Source organism: Bos mutus, chromosome 16 (genome assembly GCF_027580195.1).
Source record: "Bos mutus isolate GX-2022 chromosome 16, NWIPB_WYAK_1.1, whole genome shotgun sequence".
Lineage (NCBI taxonomy): Eukaryota > Metazoa > Chordata > Mammalia > Artiodactyla > Bovidae > Bos > Bos mutus.
The window spans coordinates 35,509,525-35,534,186 of NC_091632.1; the positions used below are offsets into that span (position 1 = coordinate 35,509,525).

The following is a 24,662-nucleotide window of genomic DNA, read 5'->3' on the forward strand; positions in this document are numbered from 1 at the left end:
CAGGCCAGCACCTCTAGAACATGGAGACTTGCACCTCCCCACCCCCACCCCCCAAAATGGAAGTGAGGGCCCTGGGCCAGAGTCAGGGCTGCCCGGGCCTGGTGGGTGTGGTGACCCTGTGGTGACATCATAGGAGGGCTATGCAGTCACCTGGGGAGACCCCAGTGTGCCCACAAACGGGGTCACGTGCCACCTCAGGGACAGTGACACCTCTGCTCAGACAGTACAGGGGCCGCAGATTTGTTCATACTTACGGCATTGATGTCAACGCTGCGGTGGTGCCAGATACAGCCTCCTAGTCACCAGTGTGGTTGCTGGTGTACAGACCTATGTGTAACCTGGGCTCCCAGCCAGGGTGATTTTGTGCATGGTCCCATGCTTTTATAAATTTAGAAGGCAAAGGATGTGCCCAGGTGGGTCCAGCGGTTCCAGTCACAACACGGCATGTCCTCTGATATGGTTCTTGGAAACGGGCGCCTTCAGGACTGTGAAGCAGGAGACACGTTCTGTGGTTTTGTACAGTGAGTGGTGGGCCGTGGCCTTGGCCTTCCTTTTGCAAAGGGCATGCCCACCAGGGCCACAGCTGCTCAAGTCTTGCACGTTATTAAAGACTTTAATGACAACGCGTGCTGTCGTCATTTTCATTAAAAGTAGGTGTCTCCAGGAACAAAGGCTTCTGAAGATGCTTTTTAAAAACAAGTTTTATTTTTCAGAGCAGTTTTAGGTCCCTCACTTCCATTTCTGGTGGGGAGGAAGACAGAGACCCCTTCTCCCCAGCCCCCGCCTTCACATCCCCAGGGGGTGCACTTGTTGCAAATGAGAGGCTGCACTGACACGTCAAGTCATAAAGTGTTTTTCTGCCCTAAAAATCCTCTGTGCTCTGCCTGTTTATACCCTCTCCCCACTAATCCCTGATAACCGCTGATCTTTTCGCTGTCTCCATGCGTTCTGCCTTTTCCAGAACAGCCTAGAGTTGGAATTGCTCAGCTTGTAGCCTTTCACTGTACCGTGTGCACGGAGTTTTCCTCCGTGTCTTTTCATGGCTTGCCTGAAGCCTTTCTTGAAAATACTGACTTCTGGACGGTAACCTTAGACTTTTGCAGCCATGGCTGAGCTGAAGATGAGGCTTTTCCAGAACCTGTGGACTGACGGCACAGGAGAGAAGACCCCCTGCACAGGGCCTCCAAGACAAAGCTCACACAGGACGTCAGCAGGCGGACCTGATCCCTCTCTGCAAATTCCAGGGGCTGCTCTGCCTCCCTGCAGCTGCAGGAGCAGGTTCACCTGGGGATTCAAATTCAAACATGGTCGTGAAGCCCGAGTCAAGTTCATGGAGTCAGCAAAGCATCCATTCCCAAGCCACCCTGAGTTCAAATACTCTCACTGCTGGTGACACTGTCCCTGTCACCCACCTGGGGTTGGTCCGTCTGCTGGGTGGCCCTGTCCACCTCAGTCATCACATCGCTCAGCATCAGCAGAAAAGGAAAAAGGACTCAGTGTGTCGGTATCAACACAAAGAGATAGGACACAGCACTTCACGCCGACATGCTTTAATATGCAGCTTTTGGGGACAGAGCAGAGAGGAGGTGGCCCAGCCAGGGCGGGGGAGGCACTGGCCAGGCTGCTCACCACTCTATGTCATCCGTGCTGTCTGCCAGGCACTGGGCCAGGTGGCCGTCGATGTCCAGCTGCGCCAGCCTGTGAGCAGAGGAGAGGGGAGGGTCATGGGCGGGGAGGGTGCCCAGCCAGAGTATGTGTCTCTCACTTTCACACCCCTCCTGGGAGCTGATAACAGAAAAACCCAGGATGGTCCCCTCAGCTGGCAGAACAGGGGGCAGGGGTCCCCCAATGAGAAAGGGCCTTTCCAGACCCTGTTCCTGGGTCCAAGGTCCCCAGGGCACCAGACTCCTCAAGTGCCTGCATCTGAGGGCCGGGACCCTGTGTCTGAAAAACCCCGAGAACCCACCTGCGGGTGAAGGGTGTAGGTGGGCTCAGCAGAATCAGGCCCTGAGGTGGAGGGCGGGGTCTTCCCCACCCCTTCTCAGGCAGAAGCTCTTATCACATGTGCCCCGGGCGACCCTTCCCTCCTCTGACAACCACTGGGAAAACACAGGGAGTAAAGGGTGGCACCTCACCATAGAGAGCAGTCACTATGAGGGTGGGCATGCACCTCGGGCCAGACTTGGCCCTGCTGGGGAGGGGATGGCCCATGAGGGTCTGGGCGCTGCCTGTGCTGTCCCTCAGTGGGGAGCATTGTCTGGGGTTTCCTCAGAACCCCCTCAACGAGAGCTCTGAGGCAGATCCCACTCGAGCCCAAAGCCTGCTGTGTGGACTGATGGCCCAGACCTTCCAGGACACCCAGCAGTACAAGGGGCCTAGGGGCCAGTGAGACCCCACGGGCCAACCTGGGTCTCGTGCAAATGCAGGGACTCATCTTCCTGTCAAGTGGCAGGTGGAGCCAGTCTTCCTGACTACCCCAGAGCTTGTGGTACAGGGACCTGGAGGGGTGTTCGCATGCAGTCTGTGGAATCCACCATTGTGACAGCCCTCGGTGTCAGAGAGGAAGCTCGGAGAACCACCGGTTCTGAGTGACCTGTAAGCACTAGGTTGCCCAAAGCACCCAGGCTGTCTGTGCCTCCTGCAGACCAGCAGCCACCTCCCATCCCCCAGCCCCCATCCCTCCGCTGCTCAGAGGGTGGCAGGGCTTCCCCCTCTGGTCATAAACATTACCCAGAATCCTGAAAGCAAACGTGTTTCTAGACACAAGACTCATTTCTGCTCCCTCGTGCCCTGGCCTGTCCCCAGGGAGGGGGGGTCCCCAAGTCACTGCAGCCTTGGGGTGGGGCCTGGCCAGGGTACACTCTCCTTAATCAAAGGGAAGAACGTATAAGAAGCACTCCAGGCGCATGGAGACCTGGACCGTCCACACCAACACCTACGCTGAGGCACTCTGCCAAGCCTTAGCTGACTGCTCAAAGAGCTCAGACTGGAACTTTCTTTCCAACATCCTTCCAAAGTCTTAGGAACTCCCTTCTTAGACTGTTTAGAAAAGCAAGCGATCCAAAAACAAAAGCTGCTCCTACAACAGAGAGGCAGGGCTGGGGTGCCCTGACAGTGTCAGAAAGCTTCAAAGGCATCTTCTGCCAAGAAAATGAATTTCCCTCCAGGGCTTCCGATGATATTTCTGTCCCTGGGTTTCTCTAAACTGGTACGAATCAAGAGGACTTAGTATTTCCAAAAGTGTTCACGGCTTCCTCAGGACTGGCAAGGGAGCTGGTGTCTTCAGCCCGCAACCATCCAAGAGCCTCAATATGGGGTAAGAGGTGTGTTCAGTGAAACGCTGGGTCTGAGGACATTTTACAAATTCTCCAGAGCACAGGCATCTCAGCGAAGCCGCCACACCTGCCCTGCTGCCACGGCAGACCTGTGCCTACTGGGGGGCTTCACCACAGGTCCTTCTGGGAACAGCCACCCCCTCGCCCTCGCTCCCTGCACAGTGAACTGTCCAAGCTCTCAAAGGCTTGGTTCCTGTGAAACATCACCATTGGAGGAGCCTGGATATCTGAATGCAGATCATGTTTCTTCTCCTTTCTGCAGTCTGTGCTGCACATTTTGGTAACTGTTGTGATAACTTTTTGTCATCAGCTGCCATTTCCTTCACCCCTAGGGCTGGTTTTGTTTCCAAAAAACCAGGGACGAGGCATGTAATTCAACACAGTCTCCAGGCCACAGGCCACACAGAGTAAGACCAGCTACCAAAACCTGCCATCTATCCCCTACATCCGACCAAGCTCCTTCCTGCTGTCCTGACCCCCACGCCTGTGTCCTTAGCTATGTGACACATGGCTCAAAAGCTGGACAGGTGGGACTTAGCAAAGTCAAATTCCATTACCTTACTTTAAAAAATGCATATATGTCAGATTTCTAAAACAAAAAAAGGCATCTCTAGACACTGAAACAGAGTCTTCATTTTTAAAACCGGCAGTCCACCCATGGGGAAGGTTGTCCGAGGGACCATAACAAAAAACTGCTCTGTGACCCACAGCCCAGACTGGCCCTGGAGGCAGTCTCACCGGCGGGTGTCAGTGTGGACCCGGATAAAGCCAGAGCCTCCCTGCCTTCACACTGCAGGGGGTGTGTCTGGGAGGCTGCAGCCTGTCAGCAGGGTCTCAGGCCAGTGTACCTGCAGGGGGACTTTCAGACCCCCAGCCCTGTGCCCTCCGGCTGATCAGCACCGCCTCTGCACTTTGCCAACTTTCTATGCATGAAATTTCACTTTAAAAAGCCAGAGTTGAGCTAAGGTACCCTAGCTTTCAGAAACTGCCTGTGGTTTCCAAACAGGGCAGGGGCCACGGGGGTGGCAGTGGAGGAGAGGGAGGCCTAGGGGGCCACTCACCCGGGGGCGAAGTCGACTTGGCACATGGGACAGCTCTGCAAGGTCATCGCACCGTCCACTGACGACTGTCGCTGGGAGGGCTGCTCCTCCGAAGGCTGCTCCTCGGCGCTGGGGGTTCCGCGGAGCTCGGGCGCTGCATATTGTTGGGGGGACCCCGTGCGCCCCCGGACCGCGCTGAGCACAAGGTCGGAACCGCCCGAGTTCCCGCCTCGCCCCGGCGGGGGCGCCGGGAAGGGCGTCCAGAAGAAGGTCTCGGTTCCCACGGTGAATGTTTCCGGGGGCGGACGCTCAGGACTGCGCCTGGGCTCCTGCAAAAAGGAGTCGTCGGACCGCGCCCGCCTGCCCGCCCCGGCACAGCTGGAGACCCGGGGCCACGCGGGGACCACTTCACACGCACCTGGCCGGGGAACGCGGGCAGCGGCGGCAGCTCGCCGTCCACGTTCAGGTCTGCGCTCGCGGTGCGCAGCAACTCAGTCCACAGCTTCGCGCACTCGCCGCCGTCCGGGAGGGACCCGGCGGTATTGCTCCGAGGCCTGGGGCGGCGAGGGTGGGCATAATCACAGCACAGGGGAAGCGGGGAGCGGGGCCCTCGGGGAACAGGAAGGAGGACTCAACGGGGAGAGACTGGGGGTGCAGCTCTGCAGTGGGGAAGGAGTGGGGCGGAAGGAGGGCTGGCGGGGCGGGATCGAGGCGGGTTCCAGGGAGCACGTGGGGGCGTGACACCCGGCTACCGCTGGGCCGGGGACACTAGGCCCCACCCAGGACGCTTCCCGCCCCCCGCTTCCCGCTACCCCCAGCCCCCAACCTCACCGGACCCCCAAGGGCGGCCTCCGGCGGCTCAGACTCAGCCGCGACCTCCGCGTAGCCTCCATCCACCCAGACGCCCCACGTCCGGCGGAAATGAGCGGCCGGCGCGCCAGGCCCCGCCCCTGGCACAGACCCCGCCCACAACAAGACACACCCCCAGGAGCCCGCCCTGGGTAGCCCGGCCCAGACAAGAGCGGGCCCAGGGTCCCCTCCTCAATGCCCCAGCACCGCGCGGAGAGCTCTGTGGACCCGAAATCGCACTCCCATCTGGGCGCTGGACTCGACCCCCAGACCGTGGGATGACCTCCCTCTTGTGGCAGTATCGGAGGGAGGGAGACGGAGGCCAGAGTTGCTCCCTCCCCCGTGGAGGCAGGACTGAGGTCGCGAGGCTGCCTTGCCCTGAGGGAGCCATTTTCCAGCTGAGCTGGGAGGTGCCGCCCTCAACCCTCAGACCTGGGGTCTGCAGGGACCTCCGAGGAGGTGGAACTGGGCGAGAAGGCGGCCGGGGGCCCTGACGTCCCCACCCGCCGCTGGTCCTGGTTCTGCCCCCTTCCTCTGCCTGGACAATCCTGAGCCTGGGAGATCCTTCTCAGGATGTCCGCGTTTCCTTACAGGAGGGAGGAGCCTAGTTTGCTTAATTAAGAGACGAAGTGAGAAGACCAGGGCCCGGGTGCTCGGAGGTCCTGCGAGGAGTTTCCTGGACACACTGGGCCCCAGACGCTCTCGCTGAGCCAGCGACCTTGCAATCCGCCACTTGGTGGCAGCAGATGCCCAGCCACCCTTGTCCGTTCTGCTGGTGCAGTCGGTGCCCTGGGGTCCCACCAGGGCTGAGGGGTGCGGGGGGTACTGGGTGGCGGCCAACTCCTCTCCAGGCCACAGGCAGATGCCGCCGGGGTCATGGGCTCTCCCTGGCTCCTCCCCAGCCCCACAGCTTCGGGGACTCTGTTCTGCACACCCTTCTGCAGGAACTCCCATAGCCTCCTCACCTCTGCCCCTCTTCACATCACAGACTGCCTCTTCCAACTCGGGTCTGTGGCACCCACCATGTGGCACACTCCAGCCCCCAGGCGCCCCAATCCCCAAGTTGAGGCCACCCAAGTGACCTCCATCCAGCTGCTACACAGACCTCCAGAGCAGAGTGGACTCTCCTGGGCCAGGGACTGGTCTAGAGGCTGAAGACGCTTGGGGGAGTGAATGAGACAGAGCTCTCACCTGGAGCCTGCCAGTTCCTGGGAGACAGCCTGTGCATGTCTAAACAAGGGAGCTGCTACAGTGGGTGGTCTCAGGGCCCCAGAGGAGGTGACCTACCACTTTCCCAGGTGAGAGAAGCCCACGTGAGAGGACTCACAGGCGGGCCTGGAATGTTGCAGGGGCTGGTTGACTGAGGACCCCCGAATGGCTCGCATCAGTGGTCCCCAGCCACAGTCCCCCTACCCTCACCCTGGCTTCAGTCTCCACTGCTTCAGAGCTGTTCCTGGAAGTGTCACTGCATATCTGCATGCCTGCCTGGAGACTCTCAGGAGGAACACCAGTCCTCCTCAAGGCAAGCAGGACCTACCAGGCCTCCAACAGCCAGCCTGTGCCCAGATCTCAGGGCATGCTGAGAAGCTGTGTGGGGACATTTTGTGAGTTACTGATCCCCGCAAAAGGAGCCCTGGGGTCTTCAGCATCCCGGCCACTTCCTCTAAGGACCTCACACCGCCAGCTCCCAGACCCAGGAAGGGTAGCTTGAGGCAGGAGCCAGGAAGGTCTCAGGTGGACCCAGGACAATAGGGAGGCCTGAGGGCAGGTGCCCCAAGGAGGTGCAGGTCCCAGGGGCTGCCAGGGGCTGGCTGAGCCCGGGTCCAGCCTTCAGCATGAGGTGAGCGGGCACCTACTCTCCTATGGCCTTAACCACCCCAGGGGTCTCCTCTACCCTGGGCTGCTGGTGGGGGCAGAACGGAGGCCCTCAGGGCCTGCATGTGGGGATGGCAGAGCCAGAGTGACAAGTCGAAGCTGTCTCCGGGGTCTTCTCCTCTCTGATTTCATCCGGCTGCTGGGGATTAACTCCCCCATCATCACCAGGACCTCCAGCCTGGGACACTTCCACCAAGAATGGAGCCGGGGTGACCCCTGTGCCAAGCACACAGCAGGTGCTGGCCCCAGCAGGAGTCCTAGCCCCTCGGCCGGCACTCTCCCAACAGCTGCCCGCCGCCTGCCCAGCCCGCGCGGGGACCTTCTGGAGGTGGAAGGAGACTACCTTGTCCCAGCTGTCCCGGCGCTATAAGCAAGATGGAGTGCCAGGAGGGGGTGCTGGAGGAAGTTTAAAAGTTGAACTTGATTAAAAGGCTCCCGTTTTCTGAGCCATCTGCTGCAGTGAGGGGCCATGGGCTTTACTGGGAAATAATTTCTGATTGGGACTGACGCTGCACTACGGAAATGAAATTTTTACAAGCCAAATTCATGTTTACAGAGAATGTTTCAGCGTTCTGAAGGAGGCACCCCTCCAATGAAGCAGAAAGGGCTCCAGTGGGTGGGGGTGAGGGGGTGACAACCCCACCCTGCAGCCGCAGGCAAGGCCCAGCTGAGAGACTGCCACCCTCTGGTGCTCTGGCTTCGTCTGTGATGGCGAACCAAGTCCCCTCTCCCCTTTCCTTCCCTCCCAGAATCAGGGTGCCGTCTGCTGCCAGCTGGTCAGGGCCCAGACCTCTCCAGCACCTTCCGACAACCAGGAGCCACAGGTGTCCAGGCTCCTGGTATCCTCGGAGCCTGGTGACTGTGCTCTGCCCTCCTCTCCATGGAGTGGGTCTTGCCACTGACTGACCCACGCCAAGCCCTCCAACTCTGAGGCAAGCCGGCAGGGTAAGATCTGTCGGCTGGACCCCAGCTGGCTGGTGAGGTCCGAGCCCCACTTGGCTTCCCCATACCCTCCTTTGATTGCTTGAGGGCCAGTTCTGCCATCAGGGCACCCGGCAAGTGGGGTCAAGACGGCGCAGGCAGGCAGAATAGGGCCTGAGGCTGGTGGGCATAACCAGCCCCGTGGAGCAGCGCAGCCTCTGATTGCCAAGTGGAACTGGGGACTGGGCTCCTGTACTCCATGTGGGTGCCCTGTTGGTGCGTGTGCTGCCCAGCTTGGCCTTGAGAGCTGGAGCCCAGCTTTCCCAGGCAGCCACACCTGCTGGCCTGTGGGTGCCAAGGGGGCAAGCAGGCCTGGAGCCATGTGGTGGCGTTCATGGGCATGCGGAGCTCCAGGCAAACAGGCTGGGTTGAAACAGTTGCCAGGGAAACATCGCAGGATCCACTGGGCAGCAGAGCGGGTGCTCAGGGCCCACTCACCCTTGTGGAAGCGAGGGCACCACGGCTTCCTCAGGACCCCTCGTCACGGCTGCAGAGGAGTGGGTGTCCGTAGCCAGGAGCCACCACTGACAGCAGGCTAAAGCCAAGGACCAGCTGGACCTCCAGCCCCCACTTCAAAAGCCTGAAAGTCGTAGGTGGCGGGGGGAGAGATGGTGGCCTGTGACCAGGAGTCCACCCTGGCTACCACCTCTCGCCTGGACAGCCACCCTCTCCCAGCATGCATAGCGAACCTCGTCCTCCCTGAGGTCCCCTCCCTCCCACCCCAACACCCTCCTCTGCTGCTGCCCTGTGCTCCCCGGCCCCATCTCTGTCCCCACATCTCCACCCCTACTGACCACCAGGCTCTCTTCTGGGGCCTGCCTGCAGAGAAGCCCTCCTGACCCTCCCGAAACCCATCGCCTGGCTGGGTTTTCCTGCCCCACAGTGGGACTCATGGGGCGAGGGTGCCATGTCCTTCCCACAGTGTCCCCGAGCTTCAGGAGTGCTGGGCCCAGAGGAGGGGGCGTGGGAGCTGGCGGGGGCACCACCTTGGCTCCTGTGGAGAATGTTGGTCCAGCAGAGACCAAGCTTTGAGGCTACTGGGCAGCCGAGCAGTGTTCCTGGGAACGTGAAAGTGTGACTTTGCTGGAAATGGGGTCTTTGCAGCTGGAATAGGGTTAAGACGGCGCCGTGCTGGGTCAGGGTGGGCCCTGAGTCCAGCACTACTGGTGTCCTTGCATGAAGATGCATGGCTGGACACAGCCACACAGAGGCCAGCCAGGCAGCAGTGGAGGCAGTGGGCGGAGGCGTGCAGCCACAAATCCAGGAACACGGAGCTGCAGAAGGCCAGAGGTGGTAGGAAGGGTCCTCTCCAGTGCCTCTAGGGGGCTGGGGCCCCAGCAATGCCCTGAGTGTGGAGTTCTGGCCTCCAGAGTGTGAAGGTGGACACCGTTGCTGAGGCCCCCAGTTGGTCATTTGTGCAGCAGCCACTGGACTTGGACACAGGGACTCTCCAAGTTGTCAGCACCACATGCGGCTTGAAGACCCCGAGTGCGGAGGAGGAGGGGGCAGCAGGGTGTCCTCTCTCACCCAGGGTCCCGTCAGCATCCCCAGGACGGGGAAGCTGCTGTCCTGTGGCCGAGAATGTGGCCTGAGGAGAGCCAGCTCTGCAAGTGTCCTGGGGAGAAGGCCGGGTCCAGCGGATCCAGGGTGGGGCAGGACCCTCCCCTCCTCTCTGCCGCCCCGCCTCTCCCCCTCCTTCTCCTTCCCCCTGCCTCTCCCCTCCCCCTCTGCCTCCCAGAGATGGCAGCCTCTCCAGATGGAGACCCCGGGGTGGACCGGCTCCTCACTGCAGTGGCCTCTCACCTGCTTACAGCTGATCTGCTGGCCAGAGCCTGGCCTTCTAGGCCCCTACTGCATCACCCCCATCCCCCGTTTCTGTGGAGCCATCTCTGATCTCCCGCTGCAGGGGGCCTGACACCGAAAGCTTTGAGCCCCTCCCTGGGGGCCTCTAGGGGCAGGGCGGTCCTTGGCCAGGGCTGGGCGTCCCCCCCAGAGGTGCTGCTGGGCTCAGCTGCGTCCTCTCCCTGCTCCTCCTCCTCCCCCTACTCGTCCTCCTCCCTTCCCCTCCCCCACCAACCCCCCTCCTCTTTTCACAAGGGCACAAAGGCTTTAGCCCCTCCCCGTATTGACTCAGAGGCTAGGTCAGGGGTCAGCAGACGGTTGTTTGGCCTCCCTGGCAGGCCAACGGGTAGGGGTGTGTTGGGGGCTGCAGCTGTGCACCTGGAGTTATTTTACCTGCTTCTGAGTCTCACAGGGATCCCAGCCTTCAGCCACCAGAGATCCCAGCAGCAACCACAGGTCATGAGTCACAGCCTGAGACTCTGCAAGAGATGCTAGGCCCTGGCAGAGGACCTGTGTCTCCTCTTTCCACTGCCAGGTTTGGGGCAGCAGCTGGTCAGGGCATGGCTGCCTGTGTCTGTTCTGGAGGTGGGGGGCAGGAGGGGGGTGAAGCCAGCTTTCTGACCTGAGACTCCTTGGCCTCACCATCCAGGAGGCAGGAAGCAGGACCCCAGGTCCCACCTTCCATTGCCCTGGGTACTGGGCTGCTCCAGCCTCAGCTGCCACATGGCCCCCAGGGTCCTGGCAACCCCCCAGGCCAGAGGGAAGCCCCAGTCCTGAGTGTCCCCTTTGCAGTCTGCAGGGGACTGTTCAGCCAGTGAGAGCCGTGGCTGCGGCCCTGTGAGTCACTTCTCTGAACCTGCTTCACTCCGGCCTGAAGCCCAAGGTGGGGCCAAGCAGGACGTGGCTGGAGTCAAGCCAGGTGGCCAGTAGGTACCACCCAGGCAGCCGCCCTCCTGCCTAAGCCTCCTTGGCCACTGAGACCACCCTGTCCTCTGCTCCTAGGGCCTCCATCTCCCCTCCTCCTCCTCCTCCTCCTCCTGGGGCTTCCACCCCCTCGGCCATTCCACAGGGCCTGAGTAGGATGTTGGCAGGAGGGAGGGAGGGTTCCCAGCTGGGGCAGAAGCCCAGGGGGAGAGCAGGCCCTGCTCAGCCCCAAGGCACCTTCAGGCCCATCTGGCTGCTGAGAAGAAGGGTGGGGGAGGGGGCCAGGAGGCAGGGGCAGGGCACTTGTGTTGGGCCATTGTCCACCTCCCTGAGCTGCTGCGCCCACCTGCCTAGAGAGCAGTATCCCCGTAAAACATGACTGGGCCCCCAGTCGGGGTGGTGAGGGCCTACCAGGGGTTCAGTAGGCTCTGGAGAAGGGGTGCAGCCCCCTCCTCCCCCACCACATCCTTCCTCTCCCTCGGGAGCAACCAGGGGCCCTCTGTGGCCAAGCCCTCCCGACCACATCACTGGTCACCCCACTTGGGCTGGGCCCAGCTGGGCCAGCCTTCCTGGTAGACCCAGTGCACATGGGTCCCCCTCTCTGGGGCCAGCTGAGCCCACACAGTCCTCCTCTGGGCTCAGCCCGGCCTTGACTGTCCACCCACTCAGGAGGGGAGGTGAGGCAGGTCTCTGATGACTCAGGACCACCGGGATGCAGGGCTTGGGGGCCGCATCAGGGCCACAGCTGTGGAAGCTACTGGACAGGACTGGCAGCTGGGCGGCCTCCCCGAACTGCTTCCCCAATACCTGGCCCACAGGCAGCCCAGTTCAGGGCTCACTTCTGGGCATACCCACCCTGTGTCGGAGGTGCCCTGCCTGCCCCACCGACAGGGGGGCTGCCAGCCCCCATCATCAGCTGTGCTGATGAGCCCTGAGCTCTGGGCAGGGACTTGAGCCCATGTCTCCTGTGCTGCTGCCTGGCTGGTGGCCTTGCTGACTTGTTGCCCCTGAGTGGCCACCTTGAGGGTGAAGGTGGTACAGGTGCTCCAAGCACTGCACGGGGACAAGGGGCAGCTTCTCTGGGAGACCCAGGCCAGGAACAGGCAGACAGTGAAGCCAACTCCTTCCATCCTGGGTGCCTGTTTGTCTCACAGGCTGTTCCTGAGCTGGGAGAGGCCCCCTGAGGCCCTTGGGGAGAGGATTACCCACCCGACTCTGCCCACATGCAGCCACCCCAACTGCCAGGGTCTGCTGACCTGCAGCTGGTGTGTGTGGCCAGTGTCCTTCTGGTGTCCCCAGGCCTGGACACCTGGCCTGCCCCTCGGTTAATAAAGACTGCCCCAAATCTCCTGGACCACCACCTCCTTTGAGGGAGCCGTTCCCCGCTAGGTGCCCTGGGGAGGTCGGCCCCCTGGAATAGCAAATTTTCCTCCCCACGTGATAAGAGTTGCTGGCCACATGGGCAGGGAGGATGCGGTTGAGACCTGGGGCCACCCACAGGACTTCAGGCAGTGGTGGGCCATGGGCCTGCACCAAGCTTCCCAGGGCACCCTGCACCACAGGACCCTACGGACCAACCCAAACGGCATGGCTCTCGCCAGGTCCCCAGCTCCTGCCCCCAGTGCTTCACGGGGCTGCAGTCAGTTGTCCCCAGCTTGCCCCCCTGTGCCCTTCTCCGACCTGCCCTCTCCCTCCCAGCCTTCGTCCGTCTGCCTGCTCCTCCTCTTGGGTCACTCAAAATTAGAGCAGCCATCCCTGAAAAGGGAAAAGAAGAGTGAAATTAATCGTAAAAATATATTTCATTTTAACCCAACGTATCTAAAATACTGCTTTTCAACATGGAATCGTATGTAAATTATTAGTATGTTTTCACACATTCTTCTCTTTACACTGGGCCTTTGCATTCAGAGTACCACTCCAGGAGCCCAGCTGATATATGGCTGCCTCCTGGGAAGGAGCCTGGGCACACAAGAACCCCGTGCCCACTGGAGCCCGTGGTGGAGATCGGGCTCCTTCTGCCGTGTCAGGGCGGCAGGCTCCAAGGAGGCTCTCCTGTGTGCAGATGCACTGTCTCTTCAGTTGTGTCTGACTCTCTGCAACCCTGTGGACTGTAGCCTGCCAGGATCCTCTGTCCATAGGATTCCCCAGGCAAACATACTAGAGTAGATTGCCATGCTCACTTCTAGGGTATCTTCCTGACCCAGGGATGGAACCTGCATCTCTTACATCTCCTGCATTGGCAGGCAAGTTCCTTACCACTAGTGCCACCTGGGAAGTCTGAGACTCTCCTGACTGCCCCCCAAATACCACATCAGGGTGCCGGAGAACGCTGAGATGGGCATCAGGAGCCCCCTCAAGGCCTGCCATCCTCCACCTTGGGCCCGGCCTCTGTACCTCACCTGTGGGCTGGCCTGGGCCCCGAGCCTTGGAAACATGCTCCAGGCAGGGAAGATGAGTGACCACAGGCCTCAGTTTCCCTGTTTCCTTTCAGCCTGGCCTGAGATCTGATGCCCACTGGCAGGGACAGAGATGCCCAGTGTCTTACTCTGTTCAGGCTATTGTAACAAGATACCACAGACGGTGGCTGTAGAGAGCATAGATTTCTCTCTTGGTCCTGGAGGCTGGCAGTCTGAGGTTGGGTGCCAGCATGGTTGGGTTCTGGTGGGGCCCACATCCAGGTCCTGTTCCTCATGGGTAGGGCACAGCTGTGAGGGCGCTAATTCTGCTAGTGCGGGCCTCACCCTCGAGACCCAGACACTTCCCAGGGCCCTACCTCCCTGACTGGGGTTAAGTTTCAACACAGGAATTTGGGGGCCTCAAGCGTTCAGGCCACAGCATCTGCGTGGCTCTCAGGCACCCTGCAGCCACGTTCCAGGTGCTTTCATCACAGGCACCCTCTGGGGTAGGGGAGGAACAGACGCCCCTGTGGATCCCCTTGCAGGCCTGGCTGCAGATGGTGATGGCCCAGCTTCCTCCTGGGAAGCAAGGTCTGCTATCCTGGAGACCTGGGTCCCCCTGCAGGCCCGCACGGCACCGTCAAACACATGCTCTGCAGGGAAGATCCTCATGCTGTCCAGGCTCCTTGCCAAGCCCGCCAGCCAGGCCACGAGTCCAAATGCTCAGACAGAGACGCTGCTGTCAGGGCTGGACTCTGACTCCCAAGAGGAAGTTCAAAATGAAACAGTTTCACTAGTGAAAGAAAAGTTGCAGAGCCAAGCGCAGATACCAGAAGTGGGAAAGCAGCGCTCTGAGTGCTTCCACCAGATGGTGCGACTTGGTGAGGGTCCCTCCCCTGGCAAGGCGCCCCCCTCCACCAGCTGCCAGATGCCCTCCCAGCCAGCGCTGGTGGCCCGTCCTCAAGGTGGGGTACAGGGTTTTATGATATAGGCCCCCAGTGCCCCAGGGGTAGACAGGACAAACTACATGGGTGGAGAGGAGTGTGTTTCTCCCCAGGAAATACATGCTTATGGAAAAGAAGCTGAGAACTTCGATTTGCTACATTCCAGAATGGAGGCAGCTTTTTACCTGGCACGATGGAGCGGCCCCAGACTCGGGGACTGCTGGCAGAGCTGGGTCCTGGTCGAGGCAAGTGGGCCCCATGTGGCTTGGAGACCCAGGGTGACCTGTCCCCTAGACGAGGGAGCCAGGGCCTCTCCCCTTGGTCCTCTGGAGCAGGCCCTGCCTTCTTAGGTGTGGACGGGTGGACACCTGGAGCCAGGAGAGTTTCTGTGTTCCCAAACTCTCTGGGGCAGCCGCTGCCAGGAAGTGGCTGCGTTTCCCAGGGGGAAGGAGGGCACACTAGTGGAGCCCTGCCCAGCTGGGCACTGGGTGGTCAATTCTGCATGCGTAGACCTCAGGAGGGCCCTGGCCTGCCTGCCCTCCCAGCCAGCTGGACCTCGATTGTGCTCCTGCCTGAGGGTTTTTCCATCCTGTGCTGAAGCCTCAGCGCTGCAGGCAGGCCATTCCGCTCAAAACCACAAGTTCTGTGTGTGGATCTGTGTGTTTGTATGTGTGTATGGTTCTCTGTGTCTATGTGTGTGTGTTTTATCTGTGTGTCTGTGTGTGTATGTGTGTGTGGATCTGTATGTGTGTGTGTGTGTCTGTATCTGTGTGTGTGTGGGTCTGTGTGTATGGGTCTCTGTGTGTGGGGGTATATGTGGGTGACTGCATGCGCACGTCTTGTGTTCTCTGCCCCAGAGCTGAGTCCAGGGCTCACCCAGAACGAGGTGCTTCCTGCTGGGGGGGAGGCCGAGGCTGAGGGGCTGCCCGGCGTGCTGGGCAGCGCTGGGCCCCTCTGGGGAGCCCCCCTAGAGTGCTGGTCTCAGGCCGACTCCTGCAGTCCTTTCTTCCTCTCAACTTTGCCCTCACTCCCCTTCCCCCACTCCTTCCTGGCAAGCAGATGCAATCCAAACTTGTTGTGAATGTCTCCCCTGCAGTTGTCCACCGGCTCGTCCAAGTTAAATATTACTCACCGAGATGCGAGCCCACTGGGCAGTGCTGGCCTGGAGGTGGACCGGTCTGGGGAAGGTGCTGGGCAGAGGCCAGTGCCAGGCCTGTGGCATCTGTGGGTGCTGGGGGTGGGGCTGGGGTGGCAGCCAGGAGCCTGCCAGCCTTGGGCTCGCCCTTTGAAGGGGCTGTTTCCTTAACCCCTGCACTGTGCCCAGAGCAGGCAGGAGAGCGGGTAGTGGGTCCCTGGGCAGGGTGGGGCATGGCGGGGCCACCCAGGGACCAAGAGGGGCTTGGACTGGGCTTGGCAATGGCTTTCCTCCCGGTCGGTGGCTCCTGCCCTGTGCCAGGCTTGGGGCGGGACTGGGGACAAAGTGCTAGGAAGAATAGCCTGTCTCTTTCAAATCAACTTCTTTCCTGGCCCTCAGTTTTTCCCAGCAGCAAAGTAGAGGAACTGGGGTCTGGTGGCTGGACCCCTCCTCCTCTGGGGAAGAACCACCTGCTTCCCCTGGCAGCTTCTCCATCCACCTACCAGTCAGTGACGGGCTGTGGCTCTGAGGTCCTTCCCGGCTGGCTTGGAGCAGGGTCCCCCAGACGGCCATCCTCTGGGGCAGCAGAGCTGGGGGACTCACCAGGGCCAACCTCCCGCCAGCACCTGCCCCACTCTCCACGTGGACCCCAACGGGACCTGACCGCACCCAGCCTCAGGGCCTTTGCACCTACTGTGCCCTGCACTCACCTCTTACCCATCACAGGGCACTGCTGGAATGGACCTCCTGAGGAGCACTATCTCCCTCGCTTGGTACCCCACCCACCTTCCCCGGTCCCGGTCTGTTCTTAAAAGCATATACCCCCGACTAATACAGAACATCTGGAAGTTTCATTTTTCATTGTCTCCCATGAAAACAGAAGCACTTGAGAACAGGAATTCTTTCCTGCCTGTCTACATGCGTATCACAGTTTGGCCCTTGATAAACCTGGTGGAGGAGACCGATTCCATAGTCATGCCTAGTATGGGGGTCTCACCCACAGTCACACATCGCCTCTCAGGGCCAGAGCCCCCGGCCCACACTTGAATCTCAGCCTAGGGTCCAAGAATTCCGAACAGGGTCCCCTGTGAGAGGCCCGCAGGGTGTAAAGGAGACGCGGGGCTGTGGCTGTCCCAGAAGTCTGAGCCACCACATAAAACCCTACAGGAGGGAGCTGTCTGGTGGCCTAATGGTTAGGATTCCTGGCTTCACTACCTGGAAACCCTGACCAAGGAACTGAGATCCCTAAAGCCATGCAGAGTAGCCAATAAAATAAAATAAAATAAAATAAAATATTAAAACAAAAACAAAACCAAGGAAGAGAGTAGAAGAACAGAGTCCACGCAGTCACCTATGGTAGTGATGGGGCTGCCCCTGATACGTTCCAGGGCCACAGGCCTTTCATCCTTAATCTTCACACCTGTAGCATGAAGCCTGCCCCCTACCCCTCACTGTCCAAAGCCCTGTGGACAGTGCCTAGGTCTGCACCAGCCTAGGCCCACTCTCGAGGGGCCTCCTCCAGGCCTGAGCCCTTCCAGGGACACAGCCTCAGGATAGGGAGGCCCCTGGGGGAGCTGTGGAAGGCCCACCTGTGCCCTCCTGAAAGTTCTCTGCACACCTTTGTGCACGAGTCTGTGTGGGGCTCTGGAGACAGGGCCGCCCACCTGCCTGCCTCCTGCCCAGACCTGTGAGTACTGTGCCTGCCGGTGTGGACGGGGGCGAGTTGGGACTTCACACCTGAAATCCAGCGGGAGGTCAGGAATGTGAGTATTCAAACTACCTTCCTGCCATGTCTGTCATTTCTGGGAGCAGACACGGCAGCTCACGGCTAGCCCAGTGTCTTCTCTGCCCTTCCAGATGCTGGCAGGACAGCATGTGGCCGCGACCCTCGGCCTGGCCCATGCCAGCGCCTCTGACCCTTGCAGAGCAGCCCTGCCTGCCTGCCCTCCCTTCGGCCCCAGACCCAGCATCTGCTTTCTGGGTGAGGCTGGTGGGGGTGGGTTTGGGTTACTTTGGCCCCGGGCCTTGTGGGGTGATGGGGAGGAGCAGACCCTCTGCAGGTCCAGGGCTGGCCCTTCAGGCTCCTCCGTGGAAGGAGAAACTCCTTCTGACTATGGCAAGGACATAGGGAATGCGGGCTCTCCAAGCCTTGCCTGTCTGTTCTGCAAGGCCCTGCTGAGATGTCTCGGGCCTTTTGGCAAATGTCTGAGTCCCCAGGAGTAGGGTAGGCCTCCAGTCCTGAGTGCCCCCACCATCGGTCTGGGCTGAGGGCAGCCCTCAGGCTGAGTGTTGAAGGGACAGTTGGGTAAAGTGTGGCCCAGATAGAGACGCAGCCTCGTGACCAACTACAGGACACCTCGGCCAGGAGGAGGGACCATGGCCCCCCAGTCCTGCAGTCAGACTAGGCCCAAGATGTGGAGCCTGAGACCTGCAGACCACGCACTGGGGATGGGGGAGGCAGCAGCCCTGGAGCAGGGGGGCAATGTGACAGCTGGTGTGTATCAGACCAGGCCACAGGGCCTCTCCATGCTCCTGCCATTCTGATGGCCCAGCATGGTCACCAGAAGGGCTGCAGGGGCAAAGCCAGTGAGGCCTGCCTCCTGGGCTGCCAGGGTTGCAGCAGCTCCCACAGGCACTGGCGTGGCAGGGAGCCCAGGCCTAGGGCCCCGAGGAAGGGCCTGGCTGGTGGGCAGCAGGCATGGGGAGGCGGCAAGGCCCACACCTCCGGGGCTTAGCCGGGCGGGAGGCGGGGAGTGGCTGGGGCGGCCCCGTGGCAGCGGCTGGAGGCCTGGGCGGCAGGAAAGGGACAGGTGACGTCATTGCCGCCTGGAATCTGCTGTTTGGAGGCGTCGCCATGGAGACCGGAAGGCTCAGGGTGGGTAAAAATAGCAAACCCAAGAGGGTGTAAGTTCCAAGAACTAGAGTCTGAAAAGAAAGGAAAACACGGTCTCCTTCCCTGTTTCTTGAGGAGGACAGAGACCCAGGGCTGCAGGCTGCAGGAGGGGCCTTGGGGCTTCCGGCTCAGCCCCACCGCAGCCCGCAGTCCTGGGGTCCCTGCCGCCTGCCATCCCAGAGCTTTGTCCCCAAGCAGGGCGTGGCGCAGCCAGGCTCCAGCGGGAGTGTCTGGAGTCCGCTTTCTCCAGGCGTTGGAGGCAGCGCTGGGGCCACTTTCCTCCCCTCTTCCTCCTGTGGCAGAGAGGCAGGAGCTCTGGACGCCCAGCAGCCTGGATGGGCGGTCTGCATGGAGTCCCAAGGCTCAGTTGCCCAGGCCCGGGGGAGTGGGGGAAGGGCATCCCAGGGGAGAAGCAGCAGTGGGCCTGGTCCCTCCGGTCCCATGGCCACCCCTCTCTGAGTTTCCCTGAGGGGACTTGACTTGCTCCTCTCCAGGCCAGGAGCCAGCATGACTCCCAAAACACTCAGCACACGCTGTCGGGACGCCCCTTCAGCTGCAGCCTCTGGGGCCTGCTGTGTCCTCATGGTCCCAGGACACAGAAATGAGGCAGGAGGTCTGAGGTCCCTGGGTTCTTCTCCCCAGAGTCCTGAGAGGACTGTGCAGCCTCGAGGGGCTCCTGGATTGGTACCCACCTCCAGGAAACAGAGCTGCCCTGCTGGAGGCTCTGGTGGCACTTCGCGGGGAGGGGTCCTCTGTCCTGACCAAAGGGGACTCTGATTGCTGCTCCTTCTAAGAACACAGTCCTGGCTGAAATGTTGGGCTCAGGGCCCATGGATGAACCAAGTGCTCTCAGAGGGGCCAAGAGCACCAGGCAAGGTGCTGAAAGCACAGCAGTGGGCCACTCCCAGGCCCAGAGGGAAGGCAGTCCATCCCATTCGCAGTGCCCTGGGGAAATCCTTTTCTTCTCCCCTTCCTGCCTAGGCTGGCAGTGGGGCTGCATCTCTGCCCACAGTCCCTCAACAAATCTGGAAGAACCTATAGTCTCTTCTCTTCCACCCTTGTTCTGCAGGGTTAGGGGAGCCCTCTCCCCACATGGGATGGGACCCTGGGAGTGCAGGGGTCTTGCCTCTGGTGCCCAGATGCCCTTGGCCGGTGGCGGTCGATGGCTGCAGAAGCGAGGGGGGAATGGAGCCCCGTGCAGGGGGAGCTCGTTCCCCCAAGAAATAGCTCAGATGCCTTATGTAAGGGTGAGCTCACTGCAGAGTCTGCCAGGAATGACGGCAGGAGGGCGGGGGGGCTGCTTAGGCCGGAGTGTGGCTCCGATTTACGAGGAGAGAGGGGCCCAGGGCCTGGAGGCAGGCAGGGGCTGCTGGCTGTCCTGGGGTGCAGAGCCGGGGCACAGGTCCTCCTGGGGCTGGAGGGGCCAGGGAGGGACCAGGCCCAGGTGCTGTGGATGGGCCTGGGGTTCTTAGACCAAGATCCACCCTGCTCTACCCTCCGACCTGGGCACCAGTAGGAGTGTGGTCAGAGCAGGGGCCTCTAAGTGCCCAAGATTCTCTGGGAGCAGCGTGGGGGGCCTTGGATGGGGGTGGGCACTAGCTGCCCTCTGTCTTTCAGCCCCTTCCCAGGATGCTTAGCCAGGGGGACGTGGCCTCCCTCTTCTTTCTTCCCTGCTGGAGGCTGGTCTGACACCCCTTGGTGTCCCCTCCCCTCTGGGGTGTGCAGCATCCCTCACCCAATGTGGGATAGGCCCAAACCTCAGAGCCAGCCCAGCAGCCCTCTCTCCTGGAGAGGCAACCTCAGGCCCAGAGGGGAGGGGCTCAGAACAGCCGCAGTGGGCATGCTCAGGGCCCCGGAGCAATCCACCACCACCCCCAGTAGGAACCAGCTCCCAAAGCACCCAGCCTGTGGACCTCTGACCCCCTGGTTGCTTGGACTGGAGGAAGGTCCCTTGACCCATGAGACCACCATCAGATGTCCACTAACAGGTATCCAGAGTGCTTGCTCCTCACTGGAAAGGGCTAGGTCACAAACTAGAAGAGACAACCCCAGGGCCTGGTGGGGGGATGTACACAGAGGACACAGGAGAGGGCTGGGAGCTCAGGGTGGGCAGACCCTGCTCCCAGGAAGTGTGGCTAGGAAGGATGATGAGAAGGAGGCAGCTGGAGGGGCCATGGGCCCAGGAGACAGGAGGTAGGGCCTATTCTAGTGCTGGGGGTGTGGGGGTGAAGATGGGAGAGGCCGGGGGTCCCTCTGGATCTCAGGCTTTACCTGGCTGCTGGGAGGTCAACTGGGTGTGTCCTAAAGGTAGGGGGTCCTTGTTGCTCCATGCTTCACTAGGGTCACTGGGGTCTCCGAGTGGCCCTCAGAGCAGCCCCCTGCCCGGACTGTTCATCAGAGCTCCCATCCAACACCTGCTGCGGGTGGCTGGGCCTCACCTGGGTGCCCATGTCCTCACTACACAGTGCCCTGGGCAGGTCCCAGGCCTCCAGAGCCTATGTGCGCCCTGCCGTGATGCAGGAAGTGACATCATGTCCTCAGAGCTGCGTGTGTAGGTTCATGTATCACAGCGGCCCTGGCGACCGGTCTGGAGAGGCCATCCTGACCACCGGACTCTTCTGTTGATACCAGCAGCTGTCTGGTGGGAAACTTCCGGCAGGCAAGGAGCTGCCTTTCCACCTATCATGTCCCTGGTGCCCACCTGGCACTGCTCAGCAGTTCTGCTGCTTAAGGGGACATTAGGGGGTCCTTGAAGGGCTTGGCTCCCTGCTCCTTGCAGTTCGGCACCCTGGCCCCTCATCCTGGGGCCCAGGGCTACAAGCCATAGGCGGCCACCCTGTGATCGGTGGGGCGTGGCCAGCAAGGGGCACGTTCCGCTTGGAGCAGTGTAGGACGCTTCAGGGGACAGGGTCTTGTTGGGCGGGGGTGAGGCCGCAGGGCAGGTGCCCACAGAGCTCCCTGCAGGCTGAGGCCAAGTGCCCAGAGGCTGGGGCCAGGCCTGCTACAGTGAGGGGGTTGGATAGGGCCTCAGGGCCATGGGGTGGGCATTTGGATGGCTGTGTCTGGTATGGGAAAGGGGCCCACTCGTCCCTCCCCATTCCAGGAAGATGGTGACAGCTCCTGGGTGGGGTCAGGGTTTGGGGCTGCTGCCTGCAGTGGGGGTGGGCAGGACCTGGGGCTCCAGGGGAGGCAGCCCCCACCCTCTGCCAGCCTCTGCGGTGGTGTGCCGGGCTCACCCTCATGGCCATTGGCGTTTCCCATGCCCCGTAGCCAGGTGCTCAGCTCAGCTTTCCAAGCACCACTCCAGCTGACCACCATGAAGCAGGTCTGGCCTGAGTACTGGGTGCCAGACCCATGTGGGACCCAGCCCAGGCCTTGGCCCCTGAGTACCCAGGGGAGGCACACACACCTTCAGCCCCTGGGTGAGTAGTAGTTCTTACACAGGCCAGGAGGCCGACCCTACAGAAGTTTTCATGGGGGGAGGGGAGACTCCTTCCCAGACAGAATGATTCAAAAGAAACGAGAGGGAAGGTCAGTAAGACTGAAGCAGCTTCTTTGGAAGACCAGAAAATGCAGGTCATCACGAAGAAGAATTTAAAATATCTGTGGTTCTCTCACTTGGGAAAACCTACTTTCTTGTTTCTGACACAGAAACTGAGGACCATAAGCGTCTGAGCCCATGATTGAAAGTGTTCTATTGACTTTCAGCTGAAAACTTGTGATTTCCATTTTGATTCCTTCTTAAATTGATGACTTATTCAAAGTGTATTCTTTAATGTCCCAAACTGTGTCATTTTGAGGAAGGGAATGTGAGGATGAGATGGTTGGATGGCATGACTGACTCAATGGACATGAATTTGAGCAAACTCCAAGAGATGGTGAAGGACAGGGAAGCCTGTTGTGCTGCAGTCCATGGGGTTGCAAAGAGTCGAACACGACTGAGCATCTGAACAGCAACAACACGTGACTGCGTCTTTTCGTTGTTACTTATTTTTAGTTTAGAGTTCCGCTCTGTTTGCTTGATTCTTACCAAAGAAAGACGCATAGATGAAAGGAACAAAAAGAACCCAAGAGGTTAGGACACTGTGGACAAGTCTGTAGTGGTCACTGAGCCACCTCTCCCTGACCCTGGGTCCAGTGGCCTGGGCTCAGCCTCTCTCAATTCTTTCAGCTGTTCCTTCTCTGATTTTTCTCCATTTTTATGAATTATGTGCTCCTGCTGTTCCTTTCTTCAAGTTTTGGACTCTGTGACAGGTCACTGGAGCAGCTCTGATCCAACACCCCCTGCCCCTGCCTGACTTTCTCTTCCTTTCTCCCCTCAAATGTGCTAAGTTGTTGTTTACACTATTATAACTATGTCAATACATTCACTGCTTAAGCCAACTGGTGAACTCTACTTAGATTTTCCCTTTGTTTTTCCTGGAGTTAATATTTGCCTTGCTTTCTTTTTCAACTGCTGAGCTAGTGCCTAGAGCTAATATCTTCCACCTCACCCAGGAGGCCCTCCATACAGTTGCTTGCTTGCTTGCTGAGTCACTTTAGTCATGTCCAACTCTTTGTGCAACCCCACGGACGGTAGCCCACCAGGCTCCTCTGTCCATGGGATTCTCCAGGTAAGAGTACTGAAGTGGGTTGCCATGCCCTTCTCTAGGGCATCTTCCCGACCTGTGTCTCTTACACCTCCTGCATTGGCAGGCAGGTTCTTTACCACTGGTGCCACCTGGAAAGCCCTCCATACAGTTTGGAGCTTGTCAAATGCGTTCTATAGTCCATCACATCCTGGCACCCTCTGCTCTCTTGTCCTGCTCTGGGCTGGTTGCTCTCTGGGCTCCTTCTCTGGGCTGCTGGGAAGAATCTCTACATCCCATTCAGGGACCAGACAGCCTCTTCTGAGCCTGTGTGGTCATGCTGGAAGCTTGGTTCCAGCTCCTATTTGAGAAGTGGCCTGTGGCCTCAACTGCATCTGATGGTGTGCTTAAGCCCCTGTCCTTGGGGGCGTGACGCCAGCTCCAAGCCCCAGGTAGGCTGCTCAGTCTCCACCCTGCTCCACCGTGGGGCTTGCCTTCTGTCCTTGCCTCCAGGCCTGCAGAGCGCTTTCTTTCTGCCTTTTCACAGAACATTTAAAGAGCAGACCTATGTTCCCCAGCACGCGTTCATACTGGGCCAGGAAGCGGTCCAGCTCGTCTGCCATCTCAGCTGGAGTTGCAGCAGACACTCGTGGAGTCTCACCTGCCTTGCTTGACTGGAGGGCTTTCAGTGGCCCTAGGTTGGTGCCCACTCCACTGGGCAGCTCAGGCTCATAGGACCCAACAGAGAACCCATGCCTCCTCCCTGTGACATTCTTAGAAATAAACTGGGTGTTTTCTAACAATCTCAGGTTAACAGAGAAGTTAGCAGTTGCAAGAATAGTACAGGAACCCACCCTCCCCACACCCCATGTGCCTTGTGAGAGTGAACTGCTGGCATGGGACTCCATCACACCCTGCAGTGCCACGTCCTGGGCAGGGCTGCTGCCCTCTGCTCCCCAGACTCATTCCAAGCTGCTCTGATAACATCGTTGGCAGTAACCATGTCCAGCCAGGGACCACACATTGCTCTGAGCCTTTATAACTTTCATCTGCATCGGTCCGGAATATTCTTCGGACTTTCTCTGTCAGGACCCTGATGCCTTTGAAGGTTCCAGGCCCGCCTTTCTGTACAAAGTCCTTCTGTGTGGGTGCTAGAGGTTCGGCATGGTCAGATGCAGGCTATGCCTCTTTGGCAGGATGGAGGGAAGTGACTCTCTGCCCCCCACTGCCCCTGCACTCAGGTGGTGCAGGGTCACAATTAATATGATGATTGCTGGCGTCCACTGGGATGACTGGGTTTGGGTGGTGCCTGCTAGTGTCCCCCGCCAGGAACTCACTCATCTTCCCTTTGCAGTTGATGGGAGCCTTGTGGGGAAGAACTGTAAAACAAGGCAAATAGACCATTTCTCACCAAACTTTCAAGTTACAAATATTATTATTTTAATACATATTTAAATACGCTGGCTATGCACAGCCCTCTGGTTTTCTATTTTGTTTTGTGGTTATGATTCCCTACCATTGTGAGCATCTCTGACTTGCCAGTGGGTGCCCGTCCTCTTGAAGCGGCTACACCGTCTCTCTTGACCAGTCCCTGTTATCCTTTGGACCTCCCTACTTCCAGACATGGTAAGATGTTTCAGACTCTTTCTACCCTCTCTCTGCCCAAGCCCTATGACCAAATGTTTCTCCAAAGGACCCTGCTTCCTTCTAGTGGAGGATGGCACTTAGAAGCCAAGACACAGCTTCTCAGGGTGCTTGCTGCTGTTGGGGGTGTCTCTCTTCTCAGGGCCTCTCCCTGGGGAGAGCTCGGGGTTATATGGATGCCTGTACAAATATGCATCCACTTTTACAGTTTCATGGGTCCACATGGATAAGTCCAA

The 24,662-nt window shown here is 59.7% G+C and overlaps 1 protein-coding gene across 2 annotated transcripts; it reads right to left on the bottom strand.

Annotated features, from left to right (window-relative positions):
- Positions 1 to 484: 484 nt before the first annotated feature.
- Positions 485 to 5,338, bottom strand: FAAP20 (FA core complex associated protein 20). Of its 2 annotated transcripts, XM_070385074.1 has the most exons (5): positions 5,207 to 5,338; positions 4,794 to 4,929; positions 4,397 to 4,704; positions 1,630 to 1,698; positions 485 to 1,284 (listed from the first exon to the last, which is right to left on the bottom strand). In XM_070385074.1, the coding sequence occupies exons 1-5, from the start codon at positions 5,266 to 5,268 to the stop codon at positions 1,281 to 1,283; spliced, it is 579 nt and encodes a 192-aa protein (XP_070241175.1). In that variant the 5' UTR covers positions 5,269 to 5,338; the 3' UTR covers positions 485 to 1,280. The 2 variants fall into 2 exon arrangements, with proteins under 2 accessions (XP_070241175.1, XP_014338357.2); XM_014482871.2 differs by lacking the exon at positions 485 to 1,284 and having other exon boundaries at positions 1,535 to 1,698; positions 5,207 to 5,337.
- Between the last annotated feature and the right edge of the window lie 19,324 nt (positions 5,339 to 24,662).